General features: G+C 37.1%; 1 protein-coding gene across 14 annotated transcripts in view; it reads right to left on the bottom strand.

Annotated features, from left to right (window-relative positions):
- RXFP1 (relaxin family peptide receptor 1) overlaps positions 1–26034 on the bottom strand; it is a 131302-nt gene that overhangs the window by 27191 nt on the left and 78077 nt on the right. For 12 of the 14 annotated variants that reach the window (XM_001144181.8, XM_009448472.5, XM_063809968.1 and 9 more), the window contains 5 exons: positions 21102–21173; positions 18194–18265; positions 14036–14107; positions 13875–13946; positions 9027–9101 (listed from right to left, as the gene is read on the bottom strand). In XM_001144181.8, the coding sequence (XP_001144181.4) occupies positions 9027–9101; positions 13875–13946; positions 14036–14107; positions 18194–18265; positions 21102–21173 (363 nt within the window). Of the gene's footprint in view, positions 1–9026; positions 9102–13874; positions 13947–14035; positions 14108–18193; positions 18266–19103; positions 19215–21101; positions 21174–26034 lie in introns of those variants that run through there. The other 2 variants (XM_009448476.5, XM_009448475.5) reach the window with 2 other exon arrangements.

Here is a 26034-nt window from a genome sequence, read left to right as displayed (position 1 = left end):
CCAGCGCAGACAGAGAGCAAACAGCAGACTGCCTTAGGTTCTGCATTTCCAATTCAGAGAGCTGCATATATCTCTATCTCTATCTCTACATCTATCTATCTATCTATCTATCTATCTATCTATCTATCTAGATATCTAAATATAATCCTCCTGGGGCTCCCTTGCTGTGTGATGCCTATGTCACCATAAACCTCCTTATGGTCTAAGCATAAAAATGTATCACAATTTTTATGTTTTACTGTCTCTTCGTGGTTATCTTGAAGTTACTCTTTTATTGTTCCTCTTCTTTCATAAGTGAGTATATGGTGGAACTTTATAGAGCAGAGGAAGAGAGCTGAGGTTTAGGGATAGACTTTCAAAAGTAAATGCTGGCCCTTAAATCTATTCAGCCTCTTCTAACACTCAGCTTACTGGTCACCATGTAACATAAAGCTGTTCAGGAATAATTGTCACTAAAACATGTGAGCAGAAGTGGGATACAGCTATTAAAATCTGAAAGGAAACATGGAAAGTATTAATAGAAGTGCCTATACTCCACTGCCAACATGTGAGTCAGTTTTATTTTAGGTGCTGCATTAAAAATAGATGCTGACAAATCAAATATATCTGGAAAATCTGGAAGACCAGGATGTACAGTATCTAGAAATCAAGGCAATTGAAGAATATGGGGTGTTATTTATAACAAACAAAAACAAAATGAGAGATATATTTGAAGTCAGGCTATAGAATATATCAAGGGTTTTCTATGTTGCATTGGGTTGCAAAATTAGATTGACTGATTGAGGGACATAAAAAGTTTCAAATTTAAATCCAATTTAAACCTATCTAGCAATCTATGATACCCAGAGAAGTTGTTTCTTTTTACTACAGGTATTTAGCACAGACAATGTATCATATCTCTATAGTTTTGTAGACAGGATTTTTGTACTACATGGGATATTGTATTAGAATCTTAAATGTGGATTCTAGATCACCCTTCCAAATTTCTGTTATTCTATTAAGTTGGAAGCTAATCACTTATAGTGCTACTTTTTTTGGTCTTAGTTTTGGCCAAGGCTTTTGGCCTCTCATAATGTATGTTATCTGTGACAGGGACTGGCCATTTCCTTCTATTTGGTTGCTAATCATTACCCTGAATCTACCACCAGGTGGTGATGCTCTCTTAAGTCTCACAAAATGCGCTTAATGAGGTGAGTTGATGTTCCTATTTAGTTACTTACGTAACTGTTTTCTATTAGGCTGGCAAAAATATTTGTTAGTACTAATTTACTAATTTGTGAAAATCAAAAAGAGGCACATATTGGGGCACAAATTAGGACATTTGATTAAATTGGTAGTTTAATTTTGAATTTATTTCAACCTTGGGTTGTTTATTTACTGTTTTTCCCCCCTCCTGTGTTAATAATAAAAACATTTGGGGTCACATTTGTATGATGTGTTTCTATGGGCATGTATATGAGCATACATATGAATATGTATATTTTCTTCCTAAAGTTAGGGGTTTTAGTCCTTGATAAGCAGGGATCTGGTTTGCAGCATACCTCTTAGCTGAAGCAAAAACAACAACAAAATCAAAATAACAACAAAAAATCTGTTTCTTGCTCCCTAGCTGCAAGCTTTAATGGAGTTAACGAAGGTTTTTTTTATTTTTATTTTTATTTTTTACTGTGTTTAAACCACCACCCTTCCTATCTAATGAGCCTCTGAGACTAACCATTTTATTTTTCCCTTTATACCTGGTAGAACTGGATAAAAATGAAAACTTTGGTGGTTCTTCAATCTGAATAACAACAATAACAAAAGACAAAGACTATAATCTTGTCTATTCTCCCTCAACTTGTCCCTTAGTGGCATTCAAAACATGAAAATCTTACTCTCTATCTGCATCCTCCTCTACCTTTTACATTTCTGGCTCCTATTTCACAGAGAAAACTGAGGTGATGAAGAAGGGAAAAGCCCTTGACTTGCTGCCCGACATCTGTAAACTTACCTGTATATGCACCTGGTCTCTTTCTAGTCTCAGAGGAAGAGATGACCCTTCTCCTGTTTTAGGCTAATCCCTCCATCTGTTTTCTTGAGTTTGGTTTGTGTATGTTTATGTCCTAAAATATATGGTCAATTTTGGTGAATGTTCTTTGGGCATTCTTTGCTTTCAAGTTCATATCTATTAGGATTAGGTGCACGTACATATAACAGAGACCCATCTATAATAGCATAAATACGCAGAGTTGTTGGGGTTTTTTTCCCCCAGGAAAAAAAAATCTAGAGTTGGGCAGTTCAGGGCTGATATGGTTGTTTTACAAAGTTGTTAGAAACCCAGGATCTTTCATATTCACTGATCACATGCCCTTGTCTTCATGGTACAAGATGTTGCTAAAGCTCAAGCCATCATATTCAGTTTTTTGTTTTCTGGATAAAGAAGGAAAAGAAAGGACTTGCATCTTTCTCTTCAAGGAGATTTTCCTGAAGTTCTACACTGTAATACTTCGACCTCCCTAGTCAGAACTTAAGACATATCCTATATGTGAATGCAGAGAAGTGTGGGAATGTAGTATTTTAGCTAGTTATGTTGCTGTCCCAAAGAAAGCAGTTCTGTTATTGAGAAGGGGCACTGAAGTTTGATATACACTGATTAGCATTAACTTACTAATTATGTTATTTATTTATTTTGGTTCTACTTGATCTTTTATGGAGCGAGAAGTAGTGGATTATCTTTTTTTTTTTTTTTTTTTTTTTTTGAGATGGATTTCCACTCTTGTTGCCCAGGCTGGAGTGCAATGGCACAATCTCGGCTCACTGCAACTTCTGCTTCCTGGATTCAAGTGATTCTCCTGCCTCAGCCTCCCGAGTTGCTGGGATTACAGGCACCACGCTTGGCTAATTTTTTTTTTGTATTTAGTAGAGACAGGGTTTCACCGTGTTAGTCAGGCTAGTCTCAAACTCCTGACCTCAGGTGATCCACCCGCCTGGGCCTCCCAAAGTACTGGGATTACAGGCATGCACCACCGCACCTGACCCAGTGGTGGATTATTTTTTACTGCTTATGTATGTCTACATTTTCTTTTGTTTTGGTTGCTATATTAATTTCTTTGGTGTGTATAGACTTATAATGTGATATCTTTTATTGGACATTGGCAGTTATAGCATTAAAATGTCATTGTGTTGTTTAATGCACATTGGCCAGAATTCCACCTACTTAGATAAAATATATGATGCCTGCTTTCTTTTGTTTGCAATTACATGACATGCTTTTAAAAACTGTGTATACTTAAGGTATATAGCCTGTTTTGATATACAGTACATAGTAAAATGATTACTACAACCAAGCAAATTAACATACCCATCACCTTACATAGTTAATTTCTTTTATGGTAAGAGTGCCTGAACTCTACCCTCTTAGCAAATTTCCACTATACAATACAGTGTTATTAAACTATAGTCCTCATGCCATACATTAGATCTGTATGCTTATTCATCTCATAACTGTAATTTTGTACCCTTGAATCTACATCTCCTCATTCCCCCGCCATGACCCATAGCCACGATTCTACTCTGTTTCTATGTGTTCAACTTAAAAAGAAATTCCACGTATAAATGAGATTACGCAGTATTTTTCTTTCTGTCTCTGGCTTATTTCACTCAGCATAATGTCCCCTAAGTTCACACATATTGTCAAAATGGCAGGATCTCTGTTTTAAGGCTGACTAGTATTCCATTGTATGTATCTACCACATTTTCTTTATCCATTCAACTGTCATTGGACACTAAGGTTGATTAATATCTTGGCTATTGTGACTAATGCTGCAATGAACATTGGAGTGAAGATATCTCTTTGACATACTAATGGAATTTCCTTTGGATATATACCCAGAAGTGGGACTGCTGGATCATATGGTAGTTCTATTTTTAATTTTTTTTTATTTGAGACGGAGTCTTGCTCTGTCGCCCAGGCTGGAGTGCAGGGGTGTGATCTTGGCTCACTGCAACCTCCGCCTCCCGGGTTCAAGTGACTCTCCTGCCTCAGCTTCTTGTGTAGCTGGGATTACAGGTGCCTGCCACCATGCCCGGCTAATTTTCGTATTTTTAGTAGAGATGGGGTTTCATCATGTTGGCCAGGCTGGCCTCGAACTCCTGACCTCAAGTGATCCACCCACCTCTGCCACCCACAGTGCTGGGATTACAGGCGTAAGCCACCGCGCCTGGTCCTATTTTTAATTTTTAGAGGAAGCTCCATATGTTTTCCATAATAGCTGTACTAATTTACATTCTCATCCACAGTGCACAAGAATTCCTTTCTAGCCACAATCTTGTCAACACTCGTCATCTCTTGTCTTTTTGATAATAGAGATTCTAACAGGTGTGAGGTGATACCTCATTGTGGTTTTGATTTGCATTTCTCTGATGATTAGTAATGTTGAACATTTTTGCATATGCCTGTTGGCCATTTTTAAGTATTTTTTGAGAAATATCTTCCCAGGTCTTCTTTCCCAGTCTTTTTCCTTTTAATAGGTGAGTTTAGCCTACTTATATTTATTGATATGATTAATATAGTTGGCCTTAGTCTGTTTTTTAAAAATATTATTACACGATTCCATAGGTTTAAAAAACTTTCACCTCAGGTTTTTTTTGTGTCTGATATTTATCTTAACCTAATGGTGTTTTAAAAAATGTATTTCTTATGATATTTAGAAAGCTTTGTATATTCTATTGGCAATCTTTATAACTTTACTCAATGCACTATACCTTCTTTCTTTTGATGATACTAAGAAATGATAAAATTTGTGTACATTGTCTTCCTCTCTGCTCCTCTGCCTCTCTTTACCATACAATATTGGTTAATTACATGCTTTTTATTAGTGTTCACCTTGGGAATACCACTGTCTATCTAATCTATGGATTTGTCCGTTGTTGTTGTTGTTTTTTCCAGAGACAAGTCTCCCTCTGTTGCCCAGGCTGGAGTGTAGTGGCACAATCATAGCTCATTTAAGCCTTGATCTCTCAGGCTCACGCTATCCTCCCACTTCAGCCTCCTGAGTAGCTGGGACTGCCTACAGGTGCAAGCTACCATGCTCAGGTAATTTTTATTTTTTATTTTTTTTTGAGACAGAGTCTCACTGTCGCCCAGGCGGGAGTGCAATGGCGTGATCTCAGCTCACTGCAACTTCCACCTCCAGGGTTCAAGTGATTCTCCTGCCTCAGCCTCCCGAGTAGCTGGGATTACAAGTGCCCACCACCACGCCCAGCTAAACGCTCAGCTAATTTTTAAAAAAAAATTTTTAATAGAGACAGAGTCTCACTATGTTGCCCAGGCTGGTCTCAAACTCCTGAGCTCAAGGGATCCTCCTGCCTTGGCCTCCCAAAGTGTTGGGATTATAGGTGTGAGCCACCATGCCCTGCCAAAGATTCATCAGCTTTAAATGACATCCTTTGACTTTTAGCTATTTCTCTTTACAGTTCTATTGTTTTCACTTTATGTATTTTGAAACTGTTTACTCATTTAAGATTATCACATATTTTTGCTTAATTGATCTTTTTATTATTATATGATATCGCTCTTTATCCCTGGTGATAGTCCTTGTTCTGAAATCTTTTTCGCCAATATTACCATAGTCCTTCTGGCTTTTAAAAAAAAGTTGCTTTTCTTGTCTTTGTTTTACAGTGTATAATGTTTCTGTTTTCTCTGATTGCCTTAAGATACTTTTCTTGGTCTTTGGTTTTCAGCAGTTTGACTATAATTTATCTAGTTTTTCTTGACTTCTGCATGGATTTTTCTGAGGTTCTTAGATTTCTGGTTTGTTGCATTATATTAATGTAACAAAATTCTTGGCTATTATTTCTCCAGCTTGTCTTCTGTCCTGTTCTTCCTCTATTCTTTTTCTGTGACTCCATTTACACATTTGTTAGACAATTGTATTATCCTGCAGCTTTTGGATTCTGTTTTGCCTTTATTTTTGTCTCTTTTTCTTTTCGTTTCAATCTGAAAGCTTTCTATGACATATCTTCAAGGTTGTTGATTCTTTCCTTAGCTGTGTTCATTCTGCTGCTAAGGCTGTTGAAATAATTTTTTGTTTCTCTTTTGTAGTTTCCATCTTTTTGCTGACATTTTCTTTATGTTCGTGCATATTATCCATCTTTCCACTATATTACTTATTAATCATAAGCATTTTAATGTCTCTGTTTGGAAGTTGTAAAATCTGAGTTATTGCTGGTTCTAGTTCTGTTGATTGCTTTATAATTTGACATGAACTACTTTTTCCTTATGCTTTTGGGGATGGGGCTGTCTCAGCTTTGCTGTTCCCCCTTCTCCAGAAGCCAAACTCTCATAAGAGCATTTCCTGCCGTGATACAAATGGGCACTACCCACTGCTTTGATCAGTGCAAGATCCTGGGCTGGAGTGGTTTTTTTTTTGTTGTTGGTACCCTGGGGCAGAATGCTCTAGTTTCTATTCCTCCTATGGAAGTAATGGACCTTTGCCCAGTCCCTGGGTGCAGGAGGATTTTCTGTCCCACTATTATTACTTGATGCTTTTGTTCCCTGAGACGGGTGAGTTTAGAGAAGAAGGTGGAGTTTTGTGTTGTGCTACCAATGAGGGCTCTGTCTGGTTTCCTTACCTACTCCTAGTTTTTCTTGTGGTTGGTGGAGATCAGTGAAAAAGAGCCTGTTAAAGATAGCTAAATCCCCTTGCATATGGGGTTCCCAGTTCTTTTAAAGCGCTATAGTAGCCCACACTTAAGCTTACAAGTTTATTAAAGTTTTAGTTTTCTTTGTACCTGCTTTCACGCCAGCCAACTCTTCATCCTGTGCTCTGCCAAAGGTGAAATAGTATGTATGTCCCACATCTTCTTGTTGCTTGTTAGAATTCCATTTATTTGGCTACCTTATGACTGTAGCCTACTGATGGGTTCCACAAAATTATGACTTTGTAGATTACAAAGCTCTTTCTTATAGGTAGAGAGGAAGTACTGCTGTCTTGTGGCTTTCTATATCTTAATCAGTATTATAGGAATGGAAACGTAATATATGTAGTCTTCTGTGACTTTTTCTTGAGTAATTCATATGTGCTTGAAATTGAGTCATGTTGATTGAAGTACTGATAATTCATTCATTTTCACTGCTGTGTGTATGTGTGTGTGTGTGTGTGATCACATTTTACTTTTCCATTCTTTTCCATGTCTTCTAGTACTTTGCACTATTATGTATTCCCATCGTCTTCTATATTTTCAAGATTTTCATATTGACTTCTTTGGCTAATAAATAAACTTGCTTAATTTCATCTCAAAAGAAAAGTTTACTTTATTCTTGACTTTTAGTTCACCTTTGGCTATTGCCATATCTGTCCTTATGCTTGCTTATTACTTATATTTCTTTTTTTTGAATTTTACAACTTTTATTGTGGCATTTACAGTTTCTCATTGCTTTGCAAGAACTAATATAGGTTTCAGTTTATTGTCCTGCAAATACCTTAGAAGCATAATTTCCTGGGCTGTCATCTGTCTCTTTAGTTTGTATGTATTTTTCCCCTAAATCAGAGTTAAAATGATGTTTGGCCAAGAAATCTGTCAGATTTTCTAGTTCATACTGTGCTAAATGAAAGTTCATGCAAGGTAAGAATAGTATGATTAGTTATAAAAAGGTAAATAATTATAAAGCAAAGTATTATTATTACTAGAATTAAAATCAGGATAATATTCATTATCAGGAATTCATATGGAATAAGTTGTTTTGGATAGCTAGAATTTACATATGAAAACTTTAGTAACAAAATTTTTAATTTTATATTTTTAATTTTAATTTTTTTAGTAATACATCTTAATCATTTTGATGTTTATCTGAAGTATATTGTATATTTTCTTGCCTTTTTATAAACAAAGGCAAGGTTTATTATTGCTTGTGCATAATACTGCATACAGTTGCTTCTGTCTAAATGCACACATTTTAATTGCTAATTATGTAAATATTGTTCAATTGTGCTTAATTACTAAGTTGGGATTACTGAGGCTGTAATAGATGCTAATGTATTCATTTGAACCAAAATTCAATTTTAATGAGGGATATTGAACTTAATTTGCCCTTTCCTTTATGGCTTTAGCTTGTTTTCAATGTACAGTACAGTATTGTACTGTCATACCAAAATGCCTACTGGACTTAGTAACTTTTCAGAATGTTTGTTTTTTTCTGAGAGGTTGCAGATTAGTACAGTTTGAATTACTGTCATTGCTTTTTATAGCATTTCTCACTTATGCTTTTTTATCAAGTTGATAGTTGTTACTTCTGACTACAATCAATGCTTCTGACTCTAACTTTTCCTCTTCCTTTTAATTTGACATTTGTAATCTGCTATGAGCTTAGAAATCAAACAACCAACTTCTGAGAATTTCTTATAAAATAAGAGACAGAGGGAGTTTTCATATGATACAGCATATGGCAGTTTGTTGATTGAACTTGTTAGTAGTTATTTTGGTTATTTCTTTCTTTTATTTTTCACTTGTGTTCTAAATAGGCAAATTTACTGGATGGTTGAGTTCTAAATGGTGGAGTGATACTTATTACTACAAGAAAAGCTACTTTGTAAAATATTCCATGGAACATATTTTATCATGATTAGTTTTTGAAAAATAAATGCTAAATATCATATTCTTATTATTCAGAATTCTAGAGTGAAATTAAAACGACTTAGTCTTTCTGTACCAAATTAGTAGGTGAGTATACCAGCAGGGAAAGGGGGAGATGTTACATAGATGTGGTGACATTCCTTCTGTGTTTCTTCTTCCTGGCTCCAGTATATATATATATATATTTTTTTTTTTTTTTTTGAGATGTTTTATTTTGCTGAGAGTTTAGAGATGTTAGTTTAGATAATGTAGATGTTTAACATAAAAATCATGTTAAAGCAGTTTGAGGAAATGTGATATGATACTAAAAACGGTATCATTTTTAAGAAAAACTAAAACAATCTTATATCTGGAATGAATTAGGTAAAAACAGAAAATTTAGTTGAGTTCTTTAAAAAAAGAGAATCGCTTACAGCCAATGTAGTCTTGGCATGTGTTGACAGAGAGGTTTATCAGGTAAACGGGTGAGGACGTTATTCATCAGGACTCTGAAAAAGGAAAAGACAAACAAGTCACATTTTTCTGGTTCTCTTCTCATCTTGGGTCAAACATGGTATTATTATTATTCTTACGAAACCCACAAATCCACTAAATTTGTTGTTTTTTCCTTCTAATTTTTTTTTTTTTTTTTTGAGATGGAGGCACTTAGGCTGGAGTGGTGTGGCACGATCTCAGCTCATGGAAACCTCTGCCTCCCAGGTTCAAGTGATTTTCCTGCCTTGGCCTTCCGAGCAGCTGGGGTTACAGGCATGTGCCACCATACCCAGCTAATTTTTGTATTTTTAGTAGAGGTGGGGTTTCACCATGTTAGCCAGGCTGGTCTCAAACTCTTGACCTCAAATGATCCACCCACCTCGGACTCCCAAAGTGCTGGGATTGCAGGCGTGAGCCACCATGCCCAGCCTTCCCTCTAATTTTATTTAAATTATAATTTAATTATAATCTAACTATATTTAATTATAATCTAATTATATGTAAATACTTGATAGTAATAAAATTTTAACAAATATAAGTTATTATATGGAGGAAAGCAGTAATGTTAGTGACTAAAAAAAAAAAAAAAATAGCCTAAACCCTTCAACAACAAATGGTGGAAAGGATATGATTTAAAGGCATTTTTTTTCTTTACCAAGATTAATGTAGGCACACCTTGTTTTATTTTTATTTATTTATTTATTTATTTCGTTTGAGACAGAGTCTTGCTCTGTTTGCCCAGGCTGGAGTGCAGTGGTGCAATCTTGGCTCACTGCAACCTCTGCTTCCCAGGTTCAAGCAATTCTCCTGCCTCAGCCTCCTGAGTAGCTGGGATTACAGACGCCTGCCACCATGCCCGGCTATTTTTTTCTTTTTATATTTTTAGTGGAGATGGGGTTTCACCATGTTGGCCAGGCTAGTCTTGAACTCCTGACCTCAGGTGATCTGCCCACCTCGGCCTCCCAAAGTGCTGTGATTACAGGTGTGAGCCACTGCACCCGGCCCACCTTGTTTTATTGTGTTTTGCTTTATTGCACTTTGCAGATAGTGCATTTTTTAAAATTGAAGGTTTATGGCAACCTTGCATTGAGCAAGTCTATGAATGCCATTTCTCCAACAGCATGTGCCCACTTAGTGTGTCTGTGTCATATTTTGGTAATTCTCAGAGTATTTCAAACTTTTTCCTTTTTTTGAGTCAGGGTCTTGCCTTGTTGTCCAGGCTGAAGTGCAGTGGCGCGACCATGGTGCACTGCAGCCTCAAACTCCTGGGCTCAGGTGATTCTCCTGTCTCAGCCCCCTGAGTAGCTGGGACTACAGGCATGTGTCACCATGCTCTGCTAACTAAAAACAAATTTTTTTTTTTTGGTAGAGATGGGGTCTTGCTATATTGCCCAGGCTGGTCTCAAACTCCTGGCTGCAAGCTATCCTCTCTCCTCAATCTCCCAAAGCATGAGATTACAGACGTGAGCCACCCTGCCCAGCCATCAAACTTTTTATTATTGTATTGTTTGTGGTGATCTGTGATCAGTGATCTTTGATGTTACTATCGCAGTAGTTTTGTGGTGTCACAAACCATGCCCATAGAAGACAGCAATCTTTTTTTTTTTTTTGAGACAAAGTTTCACTCTTGTTGCCCAGGCTGGAGTGCAATGGTGCAATCTCGGCTCACTGCAACCTCCACCTCCCAGGTTCAAGCGATTCTCCTGCCTCAGCTTCCCAAGTACCTGGGGATATAGGCATGTGCCACCACACCCAGCTAATTTTCTATTTTTAGTAGAGATGGAGTTTCAGCATGTTGGTCAGGCTGGTCTTGAACTCCTGACCTCAGATGATCTGCCCGCCTCGGCATCCCAAAGTGCTAGGATTACAGGCATGAGCCACCCCACCCAGCCAAGACAGCAATCTTAATCGATAAATGTTGTGTGTGTTCTGACTACTCCACCAACCAGCCATTCCCCCATATCTCTCTCCTCAGGCCTTTTTATTCCCTGAAACACAACAATATTGAAATTAAGCCAATTAATGACCTTACAATGGCTTCTAAGTGTTCAAATGAAAGGAAGAGTCCCACAAGAATTATGGGCCCTCAAGAATTATGTTAAATCTACTCTGCCTGTGCTCTACAATGGAACAACAAAGTCTGAATGACAGCACATCTGTTTACAGCATGGTTAACTAAATATTTTAAACCCACTCTTGAGACCTACTTCTCAGAAAAAAAAAGGTTTTCTTTCAAGATATACTGCTCGCATACCTCCTCACCTTAAATCAAAAGCTAGAAATGATTAAGCATAGTAAGGAAGGCATTTTGAAAGCTGAGATAAGTCAAAAAACCAGGCCTCATGCACCAGTTAGCCGAATTGTGAATGCTAAGGACAATTCTTGAAGGAAATTAGAAGTGCTACTCCAATGAACACACAAATGATAGGAAAGTAAGACAGCCTTATTGCTGATGGAAAAAGTTTTAGTGGTCTGGATAGAAGATTAAACCAGCCACAACATTCCTTTAAGCCAAAGCCTAATCCAGAGCAAGGCCTAACTCTGCTTCATTCTATGAAGGCTGAGAGAGGTGAAGGAGCTGCAGAATAAAAGTTTAAAGCTAGCAGATGTTGATTCATAAGGAAAGGAAAGAAGCTGTCTCTATAACAGAAAATTACAAAGTGAAGCAGGAAGTACTAATAGAGAAGCTGCGGCAAGTTATCCAGAAGATCTAGCTAAGATCATTCGTGAAGGTGGTTCCACTAAACAACAGATTTTCAATGTAGATGAAACAACCTTCTATTGAAAAAAGATCCCATACAAGACTTTCATAGCTAGAGAGGAGAAGTCAATACCTGGCTTCAAAGCTTCAAAGGACAAGCTGACTGTCTTGTTGGAGGCGAATGCAGCTGGTGACTTTAGGTGGAAGTCAACGCTCATTTACTGTTCCAAAAATCCTAGGGCCCTCAAGAATTATGCTAAATCTACTCTGCCTGTGCTCCATCAATGGAACAACAAAGCCTGGGTGACAGCACATCTGTTTACAGCATGGTTTACTAAACATTTTAAGCCCACTCTTGGGACCTACTGCTCAGAAAAAAAAGATTTCCTTTCAAGATACATTGCTCACTGGCAATGCACCTGGTCACCCAAGAGATCCAGTGGAGATCTACAAGGAGATTCATGTTGTTTTCATGCCTGCTAACACGACATCCATTCTACAGCCCATGGATCAAAAGCTAATTTTAACTTTCAAGTCTTATTATTTAAGATGTACATTTTGTAAGGCTACTGATGCCACAGATAGTGATTCCTCTGACGGATTTGGGCAAAGTCAATTAAAAACCTTCTAGAAAGCATTCACCATTCTAGATGCCATTAAGAACATTTGTGATTCATGAAAACAAGGTCAAAATATTCACATTAACAGGAGTTTGGAAGAAGTTGACTCCAACCCTCATGGGTGACTTTGAAGGGTTCAAGACTTCAGTGGAAGAAGTAACTGTAGATGAAACAGAAATAGCAAGAGAACTAGAATTAGAAGTGGAGCCTGAAGATGTGACTGAATTGCTGCAATCTCATGATAAAACTTGAACAGATGAGTTGCTTCTTATGGATGAACAAAGAAAGTGGCTTCTTGTGATGGAATCTACTCCTGGTAAAGATGCTGTAAACACTGTTGAAATGACAACAAAGTATTTAGAATATTACATAAACTTATTTGATAAAGCATTGGCAGGATTTGAGAGTATTGACTTCAATTTTGAAAGAAATTCTCTTGTGGGTAAAATGCTAGCAAATAGCATTGCATACCATAGAGAAATCTTTCATGAAATTAAAAGTCAATCAATGTAGCAAACCTCATTGTTATCTTATTTTAAGAAATTGCCACAGCCACCCCAGGCTTCAGCAACCACTACTGTGGTTAGTCAGCAGCTGTCAACATTGACATGAGACCCTTCACCAGCAAAAAGATTACGACTCGCTGAAAACTCAGATGATTGTTAGCTCTTTTTAGCAATAAAGAATTTTAAAATTAAGGTATGCACATTTTTAAACATAATGTTATTGCACACTTAATTGACTATAGTATAGTGTAAACATAACTTTATTATGTGCACTGGGAAACCAAAAAAATTTGTGTGACTTGCTTTATTGTGACATTTGCTTTATTACAGTGGTCTGGAACAACACCCACAATATCACTGAGGTCTGCCTGTATAGACAGTAACGATGTGCTTAAGAATATTGTGATAAAGGCTGGGCGTGGTGGCTCACGCCTTAATCCCAGCACTTTGGGAGGCCAAGATGGGTGGATCATGAGGTCAGGAGTTCCAGACCAGCCTGGCCAACATGGTGAAACCCCGTCTCTACTCAAAATACAAAAGTTAGCTGAGCGTGATGGCACACACCTGTAATCCCAGCTACTTGGGAGGCTGAGCCAGGAGAATGGCTTGAACCCAGGAGGCGGGGGTTGTGGTGAGCCAAGGTCACGCCACTGCACTCCAGCCTGGGCGATAGAGTGAGACTCCATGTCAAAAAAAAAAAAAAAAAAAAAGAATATTGTGATAAAATATGAGTGAGAATGTATTCAGTTTTTATGGGCTGATATTCTAGAAGACAGAAAATCTTTTAAAATTGTTGGAACTATAAATAGCCTTATAGAATATGATTAAGAAAAGGTTTTTCATTGAAAAGGCCCCTTTGGGGTTTTAACAAATCCAAATTTAATGGTATTAAATTTAAGCATTAATTTTTATTCATGTCTTTGCCTTTGATTGAAATATTTGCTTTAGTTTAGTACTTACAAGAGAATAAGAGAATTTAGTCCATAAAATGTTGGTGGGGAAATTCGACTGAGGTGATTATCTTCAATTATCCTGCCAGCCAGAAGAAAAAAATTAATTCGTTTATATATCTCTAGAATCTAAAAACTAGTGCAATAAAATGCCACATAAATTAAACATACAGCCATTCTAGTCTGTGAAGATCTTCAAAAACACCCGGCTTCAGGAAGGTTATTCTGTTATGACTAAGATACCTGGAAAAGGAGAAATAACTACAATAAATTTGTATATTTTTGATGTCTTACAATAAGAAAAGTAAAAACAATAATCATCCATCTTAAATTTTTTCACATAGCATTCTCATCATGCCACTTCCCTGCCTTTGAATCTCTAAGAATTGCTACCACTTACCTTATCATACCTAGTTTTAAATTTCCCCATAATTAATTAATCAATCTATTCATTCATCTATTCATGTATTCATTAACCTATTTTGAATACTTACCCCATGGCACTGTGCTAAGCATGCCATCCCTTTCTTTAAGGGGCTTTGAGTCTGGAGAGGCCACAGCATGTGAACAGATTACTTTGTAATGTCAGGGAAGCAGAGGGAAGTGTATAATGCATGGTTGCTCTGCCATTGCAGAGGAGAAAGCACCCAGCTTTGCTAGGGGTAGGGACTGCAGAGTGTGGAGGAATGAGGAGCCAGGAGAAGGCTTTACTAAACAGAGGCACAATTGAGAAGAGTCTTGGATGAAGACATGCAATTCACAAAGCAAAGAACAGGCAGGAGCTATTCTAGGCAGAGGAAATAGCTTATGCAAAAGCAAGAGGTATGAGAGTCTGACAAGTTAAGAAATCACCAGGTAATTCAATGGGGCCTCACCATGAAGGGGCTATGAGGAGAGACAGGAGATAAACCTAGGAGGCAGGCAGGGGCCTGTTCTGGACAAAATGCATTGCATCCCTTGCTAAAGGGTTTGACTCTGCCTTACCCATCTTTACATCCCACTCCTCTGCAAAGTGAAATAACTCTTTGTTCTATTGTGTTGATCTCCTCTTCTTGCCATGTTCACTCATGTCTCAATCTCTCTAGTGTAGCAATTCACTGCACTAAATCTGCTATCGAACAGTTTGATTCCTGACTCCTCTACTTATTAACAGTGACTTTGAGCAAGCAGTGAATTCCTGTAAGCCTCAGCTTCCCCAACTCTAAAATGGGGATAGTATCAGGATCTACTTCCTATGGTTTAATAGAGGCAATGCATGCCATAAACATTCAGTACATATTATGTTTTATAGCAGTGTCTCTGCTCACGCCTCTTACTCCAGTTTCTTCCCTCTTTCCTTTTTCTTTCTGCTTATGATTCATATGCAAGTAAGAGTTCAAGTTTCACTTCCACTAATACAGGATTCACACTGATTTCTCTCTCTTCTTCAGTCTTTCATATCTTGAGTAAACATCCTGTAGAATTTCTCCTGCTAGGAATCTGTTCTCCCTTGCTGGGTTTGACTTTTGCTCAGGGCTAGTGAGCAATGGCACCCCATGATAGAGCCTCTTCCTTCCCTCCTTTGCAAACCTGGAGCCCAGGTGGGCACAGTAAGGGGTAAGAAATGACTTACAACCTCAGGGTGTTCTCTTATACAAAAACCCTCCAGGTAAAAGACATTTGATCCACTATTGCTCCCTATGTTCACCTGTTTTGCCCAGTCCTCTTCATTTTTCAGAGCCATCCTTTACTGCTCTGGACCTGAGATAATCACTCCTTTCAGTGAACCATAATAGCAATTTTGGTTTCAGCAACACAGGTTTGGAACTTAAGTACTTTTAAAAAATGGTTCTCTAATGTTTTATATATGTTGGCATTGTTTTCCCATCTTAGATCATAAACTTCTAGAGAACAGGAGACCTGCCTCTCCCCAGTGATAGCTCAGTGCTCTACCTGAAACGCTAAGGTATAACTACTTAAAGGGAGCCAGCCTGAGTTATCTTTCTATGCCCTCATGGTATCTAACTAAAATATGTGCACTCTGTGAGGGTTAATGAATACTTATGGATCTAATCATTGTTTAGATCCATAAATCATCAGGTATCTAATGATTATTATTATCATTTTTTGAGATGGAGTCTCACTCTGATGCCCAGGCTGGAGTGCAGTGGCGCAATCTCGGCTCACTGCAACCTCCGCCCCCCAGGTTCAAGCAATTCTCTTGCCTCACCCTCCTGAGTAGCTGGGACTACAGGCGTGTGCCACCATGCCCGGCTAATTTTTTGTATTTTTAGTAGGGACGGGGTTTCACTGTGTTAGCCAGGATGGTCTCCATCTCCTGACCTCGTGATCCTTCCACCTCAGCCTCCCAAAGTGCTGGGACTAATGATTATTTAACTAGAAATATGTGGCATCTTTAACACTCAACAACACTCCAGCACTATAGAAAAGCTATGAAAAGAGAGGGAGGACACTTTTAAGTTTACTCTCCAGTTCTGTACTGCCTTTCAAGAGCTTCCTCCACATTCACTGAACATTAAACCAAACAGATAGTGTTTAGTAAATTTTGCAAAGATATATGGAAAGAAGACAGTCAGGAGCCTGAAGAGTGAGTCCAATATTGATGCTGGGTACTTTGCTAAGACATAAAAGAGCAGAGATGGGGTAGAAGGGGAGAGGACATGGCTAAAGTGGTTACTGTTAAGGCTTCGAGTCTCCTGCAGTCTTCTTCCATTTTGCTAGTAAATTACTAGGTGCTCTTCTCGACTCAATCCCAAACTCTGATACCACAAGCCAAAAATCTGACTGGAATGGGTTTCTTGCGTTAGGATAGAGAACAGTATAGGTGGAAAACAAGGGGACATAAATGGAAATACAGGGAGTTATGTATTCATGTGATTTTTGGTTATACTTCTTTCCAGTTACTTCTAGAATGCTGCATGGCAGAACTCAATAAAATGGAACATTGAGAAAGCCTTTTTTTTTTTAAAAGAAGCACAATGAGATACCACTTCACACCCATTAGGATAGTTATTGTCAAAACAAACAAATGAAACGAGAACACAAACGTTGGTGAGGATGTGGAGAAATCGGAACTCTTGTGCATCACTAGTTGGAAAGTAAAATGGTACAGTTGCTGTGGAAAACAGTATGGCAGTCCCTTAAAAAATCAAAATCAAATCAAATGACAGTCCCTCAAAAATCAAAGAATTACCATCTGATTTAGCAATTCCAATTCTTGGTATATACCCAGAAGAAGTGAAAGTGAAAGTGGGGACCCAAACAGATATTTGTATCCCTGTGTTGATGGCAACATTATTCACAACAGCCAAAAGGTGGAAACAACCCAAATGTCCACTGACAGATAAACAGTTAAACAAAATGTGGTACATAAATACAATGGACTATTATTCAGCCCTAAAAAAGGAAATTCTGACACATGCTACAACATGTGAACATTAAAGACATTGTGCTAAGTGAAATAAACCAGACACAAAAAACTACATATTTTATGATTCTCCTTATATGAGGTACTTAAAGTAGCCAATTAATAAATACAGAAAGTAGAATGATGGTTGCCAGGGGCTGGGGAGAGGGGAAAATTGGGAGAGACAGATATGAGGAATTATTATTCAACAAATATGGAGTTTCAGTTCGGGAAGATGAAAAAGTTTTGGAGGTGGATGGTGATGATGGTTCCATAACAATGTCAATGTACTTAATGCCACTGAATGGTTTACTTAAAAACAGTTAAATGGTGAACTTTAGCTTACGTATATTTTACCACAAAAAGCTTTATTTCTTTAACCTTACAGTATTTCATGCATTTGTAAAAGTGGGATTAGTGAAAAAAGAGTAATTGAATAACTAGGGAAGTCTTTGGGTTTTTTCTTCTTCATCACAAATATCATCATCAGGCTTTTTTTTTTTCTTTGTCAGAGACAAGGTCTTGGTCTATGGCTCATGCTGGATGCTGGAGCTATTCGGGAGGCTGAGGCAGAGAATTGCTTGAACCTGGAAGGCGGAGGCTGCAGTGAGCTGAGATTGTGCCACTGCACTGCAGTCTGGGTGACAGAGAGACTCTGTCTCAAAAAAAAAAAAAAAAAAAAAAAAAGAAAGGAATACAAATTGCTCAAGATCACACACCTAGTAAGTAAGGCAATCAGGACTCGGACTGAAGCCTGTCTAACTCACAATCCTATGCTCTTAGCCACGGTGCTCTACTGCCCCTTCAGCATCACTTGCATGGCTCCTTGGTACTGTCATAGACAGGGAGGCTGGTCTGGATTGGAATAGTCTAGGCTGTCAGACTACCATGGAATGGGCAAATTAATTCACACTGGTACTTACAGTTTAGTAAGGCTATTCAGTCCTCTGAAAGCATAGATGGAGATGGATGTAATCTTATTGTTTTGCAGGTACCTGTGAAAATGATTATTAAAAAGAAAAAAAAATGAAGCAGAGTTTCACTTTTGCAAGACAAAAAGAATTCTGTGGATGGATGATGGTGATGGTAGCATAGCAATATGAATGTGCTTAATGCCTCTGAAGGTAGACTTAAAAATGGTTAAGATGCCACATTTTATGTTATGTGTATTTGATGACGATTAAACATTTTAAAAATTGAAAAAGGAAAAATTACAAAATAATTTAGTGAAGCCGGATATCATGTTACTTCATGTTTCTATTAAATTTATGTACACTTAGGCTGGTTTGTATTTAGAAATTCTAGTTATAAAGATGAATGAATAACAGCCAAAGCTTACTATTTGAATTTTCTAGAAATAAAATGTTAACACATAGTAAAGCCCTCATAAATCAGAAGTCTAGAAGCCAGACTTTTAATATGGGTCTTGTTATAATTCTTTAAACTTGTTAAGTGCTCAACACAGTGCTAGCCAACCTAAAAGTGTATGATGTTTTTAATGTCCCAAACCATATTCTATGTTAATCACAAATCTGTCAACCAAATCAATTTTGATCTCATTAATTTGACATCCAAACCTTGTTCCAAAGACTGTTTGGAGGAAATTTATAGGGAGTAAAAGTGGCAAAAGAAAAAAACATAAAAATAATCAGGACTAGAAGAATATAAATTAGATTGGAATGTCAAGACAAGAATGCAGGCTTACATAGTTAACTAAAGTAATACTGAAAATACGACCTTGAGTTAACTGGAGGTCAAAGGAAATGGGTACCAGAGTATACGCTATTGCATCATTAAACCCACACAAAGTTTTGCACTTCTATGTGTACTTGCCCCAGATTGCGGGAATGATAAAGTAAGGATTTCAAGGCTGCCTTCATGTTCTGAGTGCAGGTCACCATTGTTCTTTAGAGTGTCCTGAAAGTTTATATGCAATTTGTTATAACTTTTAGGAGCAATAAGAAAGAAATCAATATGAGCGAACATTCAGTTAAATTATAAATTTTGACTGAAAAGTACCCTATTTCTCCAACATGCAAGAAAACCTAACTTTGATTGTGAAATGTTATTATAAAATTTATTATAGGCTGGGTGAAGTGGGTTATGCCCATAATTGCAGAGCTTTGGGAGGTCAAGGCAGGAGGATCATTTGAAACAGACCAGCCAGGCAGGGCAACATAGTGAGATCCTATCTCTAAAAAAAAAAAAAAAAAAAAAAAGGAGCCAGGTGTGGTGGCACATGCCTGTAGTCCTAGCTACCTGGGAGTCTGAGGTGGGAGGATCACTTAAGCCCAGGAGTTTGAGGGTGCAATGAACTATGATCATACTACTGCACTCCAGCATGAGTGACAGAGTGAGACCCTGTCTCTTAAAAAAAAAATTATTATGCACCTGAACCGGACATGCTGTGGGCCCAATCATGTAGTAGGTAATGAATGGTTCTCATTTATCATGCATTTGTTTGTTTATTTCTAGTGTTATAATGATCTACTAAGGAATAGGCTGCATTGCCTGGAGGTCTAAAGGTATAGACTTTTAATAACCAATTAGAAATTTTTAAATAATTAGGCTATTTTGATCATTTTGTTATATGGAACAAATTGGTCATTCAGGAATTAATTCATCCACATTAGTATGGTGGTTAGTTCAAAAAAGAGAATTAATTCAATGTTTATTGTGCAAAAATGCTAAGCCACTGCATTATATAAATCTGAATTTTGATATTTAGATTTGTAGTCTAGCTCCTTTAAATAAGTGGACACAAGGTGATGCTACAGAAAAATTCTTCAGTCTCCAGAAATCAGAAAATAGAATAAGTCAGTGTACTCTTGAAGTTTTGTCAGGCCTAATGGTGAAAAGTTCTTCTCTTTTGACTGATAAATGTTCAGAATGAAATTTTGAAAAGTTATTTTCATTAGAATTTCTATTTTCAAATATGAAATAGATACTTCTGCAGACTATCTGGGTTTTTAGAACATTTCACTGAAGGAAGTGGGTTAATTTTTCTTCTGATTCCACTCAATTTCCATCTGTTATCTTTAAAAATGTACAGATATATATTAATTTATCAGGTTTCCCTATTGTAAAACCAAAATAAGAACCAATCTATATTGGTATAAAAATGAAACAATGAATCCTGAGATATTTCTTAGTTAGTGTGATTTAGGTACAGACTATCTAAACCCAGCAATTCACCATATGACAACATAATTTAGTCACAAAGTAGACCTAAATAACAGGTAAACATCCCGTGGGCCAGTATGGATTTTGAGAGTTCTGAAGGGAAGCTAGCATGTCAGATACTACTCAAGGCCAAAATAAAACGCAACTCACAAGGCAGATGTGAAAATGGAATCAAGTCTCCAAGACAACATGCTCAGAGGTTTCAACCCACAGTGACTTGCTATTTTAGGTGGATAATGAATTTGAAAACACATGGAAGAAAATTCTTCACTTTCTTCATCGTGGATCTGACAAAAGAGCGTAACATTTTTCTCTAAGATGAGCATTGAGGTATTCCATGCTAGAATAACGCAGAGGATAAAAGCTTCTAAGTATCTCCGTTTTGGGGGAGTGTGGTAGGAGGATTCACAGCACACATGTTCCAGTTCCTTTGGAAATATGTGTCTGAGGTTTTTCTAGAATGGTTTCTAAAATTACTCAGAAAAAATAAATGTTACCTGGAAGTCTTCAGTTAACAGCTAAATATTTCCCTGAATAGGGATTAGACACAAGCAGTGGAATAGTGTTGGTGTTCACGGAAGTAGGAAGAAAAAGACATGCCCAAAAATGCTAGTTAATTTTAATACCAGGAATTAAATATTTTCTTACAGCTTCTGAAGATCATGATAATTCTTGAAGCAATCAGGAGGAAGCTTTCTTATTAAGTTCCACTGAAGTGACCTGAAATAAATGTAAATTTTGATTCTTAAAGTTGTTTTTCCTTTACTTTTAAATTACAACAATAGGGATAATTACAAACTATTTACTTTAGTACTAGCTTTCAGGAAACATTTTGCTTCATAATGTCTCTCTCATATTTATCATATCACTTGAACTAGGTCTAGCTGTTAGTTTTGCACTATTAAAGCTATTCATTTTTTTAAAATTTTGGTTATGACTGTAATTCTGACAAAAAATGTTAAAAAATAAAATTGAAAAAATTGATTTTCAGTTATGTTTTTCTTTCCTATTTGTATTTAACAAACATTAGAAGGCATCTCAGTTTCTAAGTGACAATAAAAACAGTACTTTCTGTTTAAAAAACACTCAAGAAATTAAATATTGTATTTCTCAATATTTCATTGCTCACATTCCACCACCTTAAAATTAGTTATGAAGGAAAACATCAATTGGTACCTATAATTGGATCATCTTTATTCAATAAGTGATTCCATTTCAACTTCTAAGAAGTTGTACAGGAAGATTTTCTTTTGTATCACAATTTAATAAGCAGTTTGACACAGACCAGATCCACATAATTTTGGTTGTACTGGAAAGGTCCCAAGTCCTTAATTTTTTGTTTTAGAACAGCAATGTAATGTAGTAAAAGCAAAATAAATGAAACAATAAAAAAACCAAAACCAGTGTAGCTGGGGTTCCTTGCATGAATCACACACAACCTCTCCAAGTCAGTCTCTTTAACTGTGAAAGGAGGGATTTGGATTAGATGGTATCTAATAATATGATATTATTAGTACTATCATTATATAGTACCACGGAGCGGATACTTATAAGTGAGCAACAGACCGCATTGTCTGGAGGTTAACTTAACTCAGGTTAAGACAGTTTTATACAATAAGCACTAACAATGTTTAGGTTTTGAAGTGGTGTTGCTTAAACTTGGTGATGAATCCTTCTTAAAAAAAACTTTCTTGGACTCTTTGGAACACATGTTTGGAATCTAATTTGAGAAACACTGTTCTAGAGTCTAGAAGACCATGCACTCTCAATGAATGTGAGAATTGGTTCTTAAGAAAAAAAAAATCTTACTTTTTAAATGTATAATGCAGATATACACAAGAACATATATAGTATATCTGTATTATTATTATTATCATTATTATTATTATTATTATTGAGATGGAGTCTTACTCTGTGGCCCAGGCAGGAGTGCAGTGACATGATCTCGGCTCACTGCAACCTCTACCTCCTGGGTTCAAGCGATTCTCCTGCCTCAGCCTCCTGAGTAGCTGGGATTACAGGCGTGCACCACCACGCTTGGCTAATTTTTAAATTTTGAGTACAGACGGGGTTTCACCATGTTGGTCAGGCTGGTCTCAAACTCCTGACCTTGTGATCCACCTGCCTCGACCTCTGAAAGTGCTGGGTTTACAGGCGTGAGCCACCACGCCTGTCCGTATATCTGTAGTATTAAAATTTCACAGGAGGGGACAAATAGAAAAAAAAAGTCTAAAAAGTCTCCCTGGGGGAAGGGAAACAATAATGAAAGAAAAAAAGTTAAAAATCACTTTTCTAGACTACACATATCAGATACTTAATGGCTTTTTACATAAATAATACCAAAGGCTGATTAACAAGTAATTCCCTTTTGAAACTACTCTCAGTTGCTGGCTGTCACCAAATATTATTTCTTTGTACATACTAACTAATTGAGGAGCTCTTTTCTGCTAATGATTCTGACTTGACTTAGATTCTAAATTCTGCTTATATCCTGTTTAAATGTTTATATTGTGTCAAGATAAATTGTTAAATATTTGGATTTGGCTGGGTGCGGTGGATCACACCTATAATTCCAGTACTTTGGGAAACTGAGGTGTGAGGATCACTTGAGCCCAGGAGTTCAAGACCAGCTTGGCAACATAGTGAGACTGCCACCCCACCGCCATCTCTACAAACAATTAAAAAAATTAGCTGGGCATGGTGGTGCATGCCAGTGGTCTCAACTACTTGGGAGGCTAAGGCAGGAGGATCACCTGAGCCTCAGAGGTCAAGCCTGCAGTGAGCTGTGATTGCACCACTGCACTCCAGCCTGGGGGACACAGTGAGACCCTGTCTGTTTACAAAAAACAAACAAACAAAAAAACCTGAGTTTGATTTAAGGATATAGATGAAAGTTTAGTGTGTCCTTAAAAATGTGTTCTGAGAATCGCTTGAACCTGGGAGGCAGAGGTTGCAGTGAGCCAAGATCGCACCACTGCGCTCCAGCCTGGGCGACAGAGTGAGACTCTGTCTCAAAAAAAAAAAAAATTGTTCATTCATTCATTCATTATCTCAAAAAATGTGTTGAATGCCTGCCATTTGCACACGTTGGATACCTGCCTTTAAGAAGTTTATACTCTATTTGCACAAATTATACTTTATCTATAAATAGAGAATTTTCTTTGAATAATAACTTCAGTCTTACAGCCCAGGGCTAAAGAGGCAACAAACTTCTTTTTTTTGTATTTATTTATAAATTCATTTCAATAACATTTATTTAGGGATTATTAGACTCTATTAGGAACTTTGGAGGATATATAGGCCATGGCATTTTCCTTTTTCAGGTGGATAACAGGACCTGAATCACTATAGCATAAGCAAGAATGTTTAGTATACATAAAAGAGACACAAGTGAGGTTCTACGAGAGAACCCAAGAGGAAGAGGTTAACTGCACTTGAAGGAGGAGAGTTACTATCGAGGAAAGTGAGGCTCATTGAAAGACCTCTAAGTAATGTTACTTAAAAAGTTGGGTTTTTATTAATAGTGTCTAGGATTTACAGGTTACTTCTTTCTAAATGACGTAAAATATTTTGACAAATAACATTCTCTACATTTCACAATATCCTATTGGGATAGAAAAGAGGTAGATGCTGTTATTCTCATTGAATAGAACAACCCAAAATATAATATAACAAATCCTTATATTTTAAAATTTGACAGTCCAACTTTGATTGTTCACAGAGTCAAAGAGGGTGTGTGTTTGTGTGTGTGTGAGAGAGAAATGGCCTACTTTAATCATTATTGTCAAAGCTAGCTCTAGTTTTTATAAAGAAAGTTCTTAGTATTAGATCATATAGTTCTAGTGATTAAATTCCAGGATCTTAAAGCCAAGTCTCAAATAGTCAAAATCAGTGTTTATCAAGCTAGAAAAAAGTAAAAATAATCATATCTATCTATGTTTGCCTGTTTTGTTCATTAGCATTTATGCGAAATGTCTTAAAAAATCCCAACTTCAATAAACATTACTTGGAGTATTAGCTTCTTTGATACTTACATATGGTTCAGTCCTCTTCTGACATTTCCCTATAATAGTTCCAACTCAAAGTCTGGAAAGAACTGACTAATGAAATTTGATGTTTACTTTTTAATGTATTTGCTATAAAGCATAGAGTTCTTTTTCTGTATGGAACTGAACAGACTGGGACTAGGTATGAGTCTAAGCCAGTGTTCTGCAGAGAAAAGTATAAATGGACAACTGGAATCAAGTGGCTCAACCTAAAGCACAAGATAATGCTATTTTTTGAACAAAAAATAAAAAATACCGTAGACATAAACTCCTGAGCTTTATTCCTATATCTCCAAATGCCTGTTGGAGATTTCCACTGAGTGACCTGTTAATCTCACATTGGAAAAAACATCTAACATCAGAGTCCCCATCTTCCTCAGTTACTGCCACCAAGTCTCCTCATTCTCCGATCATACTGTTGCTTAGAAGGGAAACCTTGGAGTCATCTCTGACTCCTTCTTTCTTGCCTTCTTGCAGACAATCATTTAAGAGGACCTGGTCCCAGTTTTTTTGTTTATACCAGGGGTTGAAAACTGGTAGGTCACAGTTTTCTGCCCACATCTCTTTATGTATGTATGTATGTGTATACTAGATCACGACAATTTTAAAAATTGAATGGGAATTAATTCAATGATTCAACCTTTGTGTGGGGCATGCCCTCTCTAGTTAGCCATTGCCTTATTCCCCTCCATTCCCCCAGCTTTCTTTCTCTGTTCTTTATTTTACAAATGTTGGTCGAATTGTTAAAGAATGGATTCAAATCTTACTCGTGGGAAAATGAAAAATGAAATTGGCTGCATCAGAATATCCTTTGATTTGGATTTTCTAGTAATTTGATACAAGCAGTGGAGAAGGATTATGATTTTTTTCTCTGAAAATAGAATGAAATCATAAATTCTTTTTCTTTTGTTTGAGGCAGGATCTCACTTTGTCATCCAGGCTGGAGTGCAGTGGCTTGATCATAGCTCACTGCAGCCTTGACCTCCCAGGCTCAAGTGATCCCCTTGCCTCAGCCTCCAAGTAGCTGAGACTACAGGTGTGGGCCATCATACCTGGCTAATTTTTATTTTTTTTTGTAGTGATGGGCTCTCTCTGTGTTGCCCAGACTATTCATAAATTCTTATACTCAGAATTTCCAGTTAGAATTTAAATCAGAGAAGTGCTCCATAGGACCTCAGGTTCTTTTGGGGGATTATTACTTTTTTCTAGCAGGACTAATTGCTATGAGAAAGAGCCATGGTAAGGCAAGAAGAGGATAAAATGCTGAAGAGCTCTTCTTTTCCTTAGTTCAAGTGGAAATGTTCCCTCTTTTGGAAAACTCTGCTGATATTTTCAGTTCATATTCCCTGGCCACCACAAATTGGGTAAACTTCTCAGATCTGGGATTTCAATGGAACCACTATGCACAGGAACTCTGAGTTGTAGCTCTTACCTCATATATCAAGTATTTCAATTGCTGTATTATGTGGTTTGGTTTGAAAACGGTAACACCTGTCAATATGCATAAACTCAAGAATTACTCTTATTTTGTCCTC

The sequence above is a fragment of the Pan troglodytes genome, chromosome 3 (genome assembly GCF_028858775.2).
Source record: "Pan troglodytes isolate AG18354 chromosome 3, NHGRI_mPanTro3-v2.0_pri, whole genome shotgun sequence".
Lineage (NCBI taxonomy): Eukaryota > Metazoa > Chordata > Mammalia > Primates > Hominidae > Pan > Pan troglodytes.
This window is presented reverse-complemented; position numbering and strand designations above follow the sequence as displayed.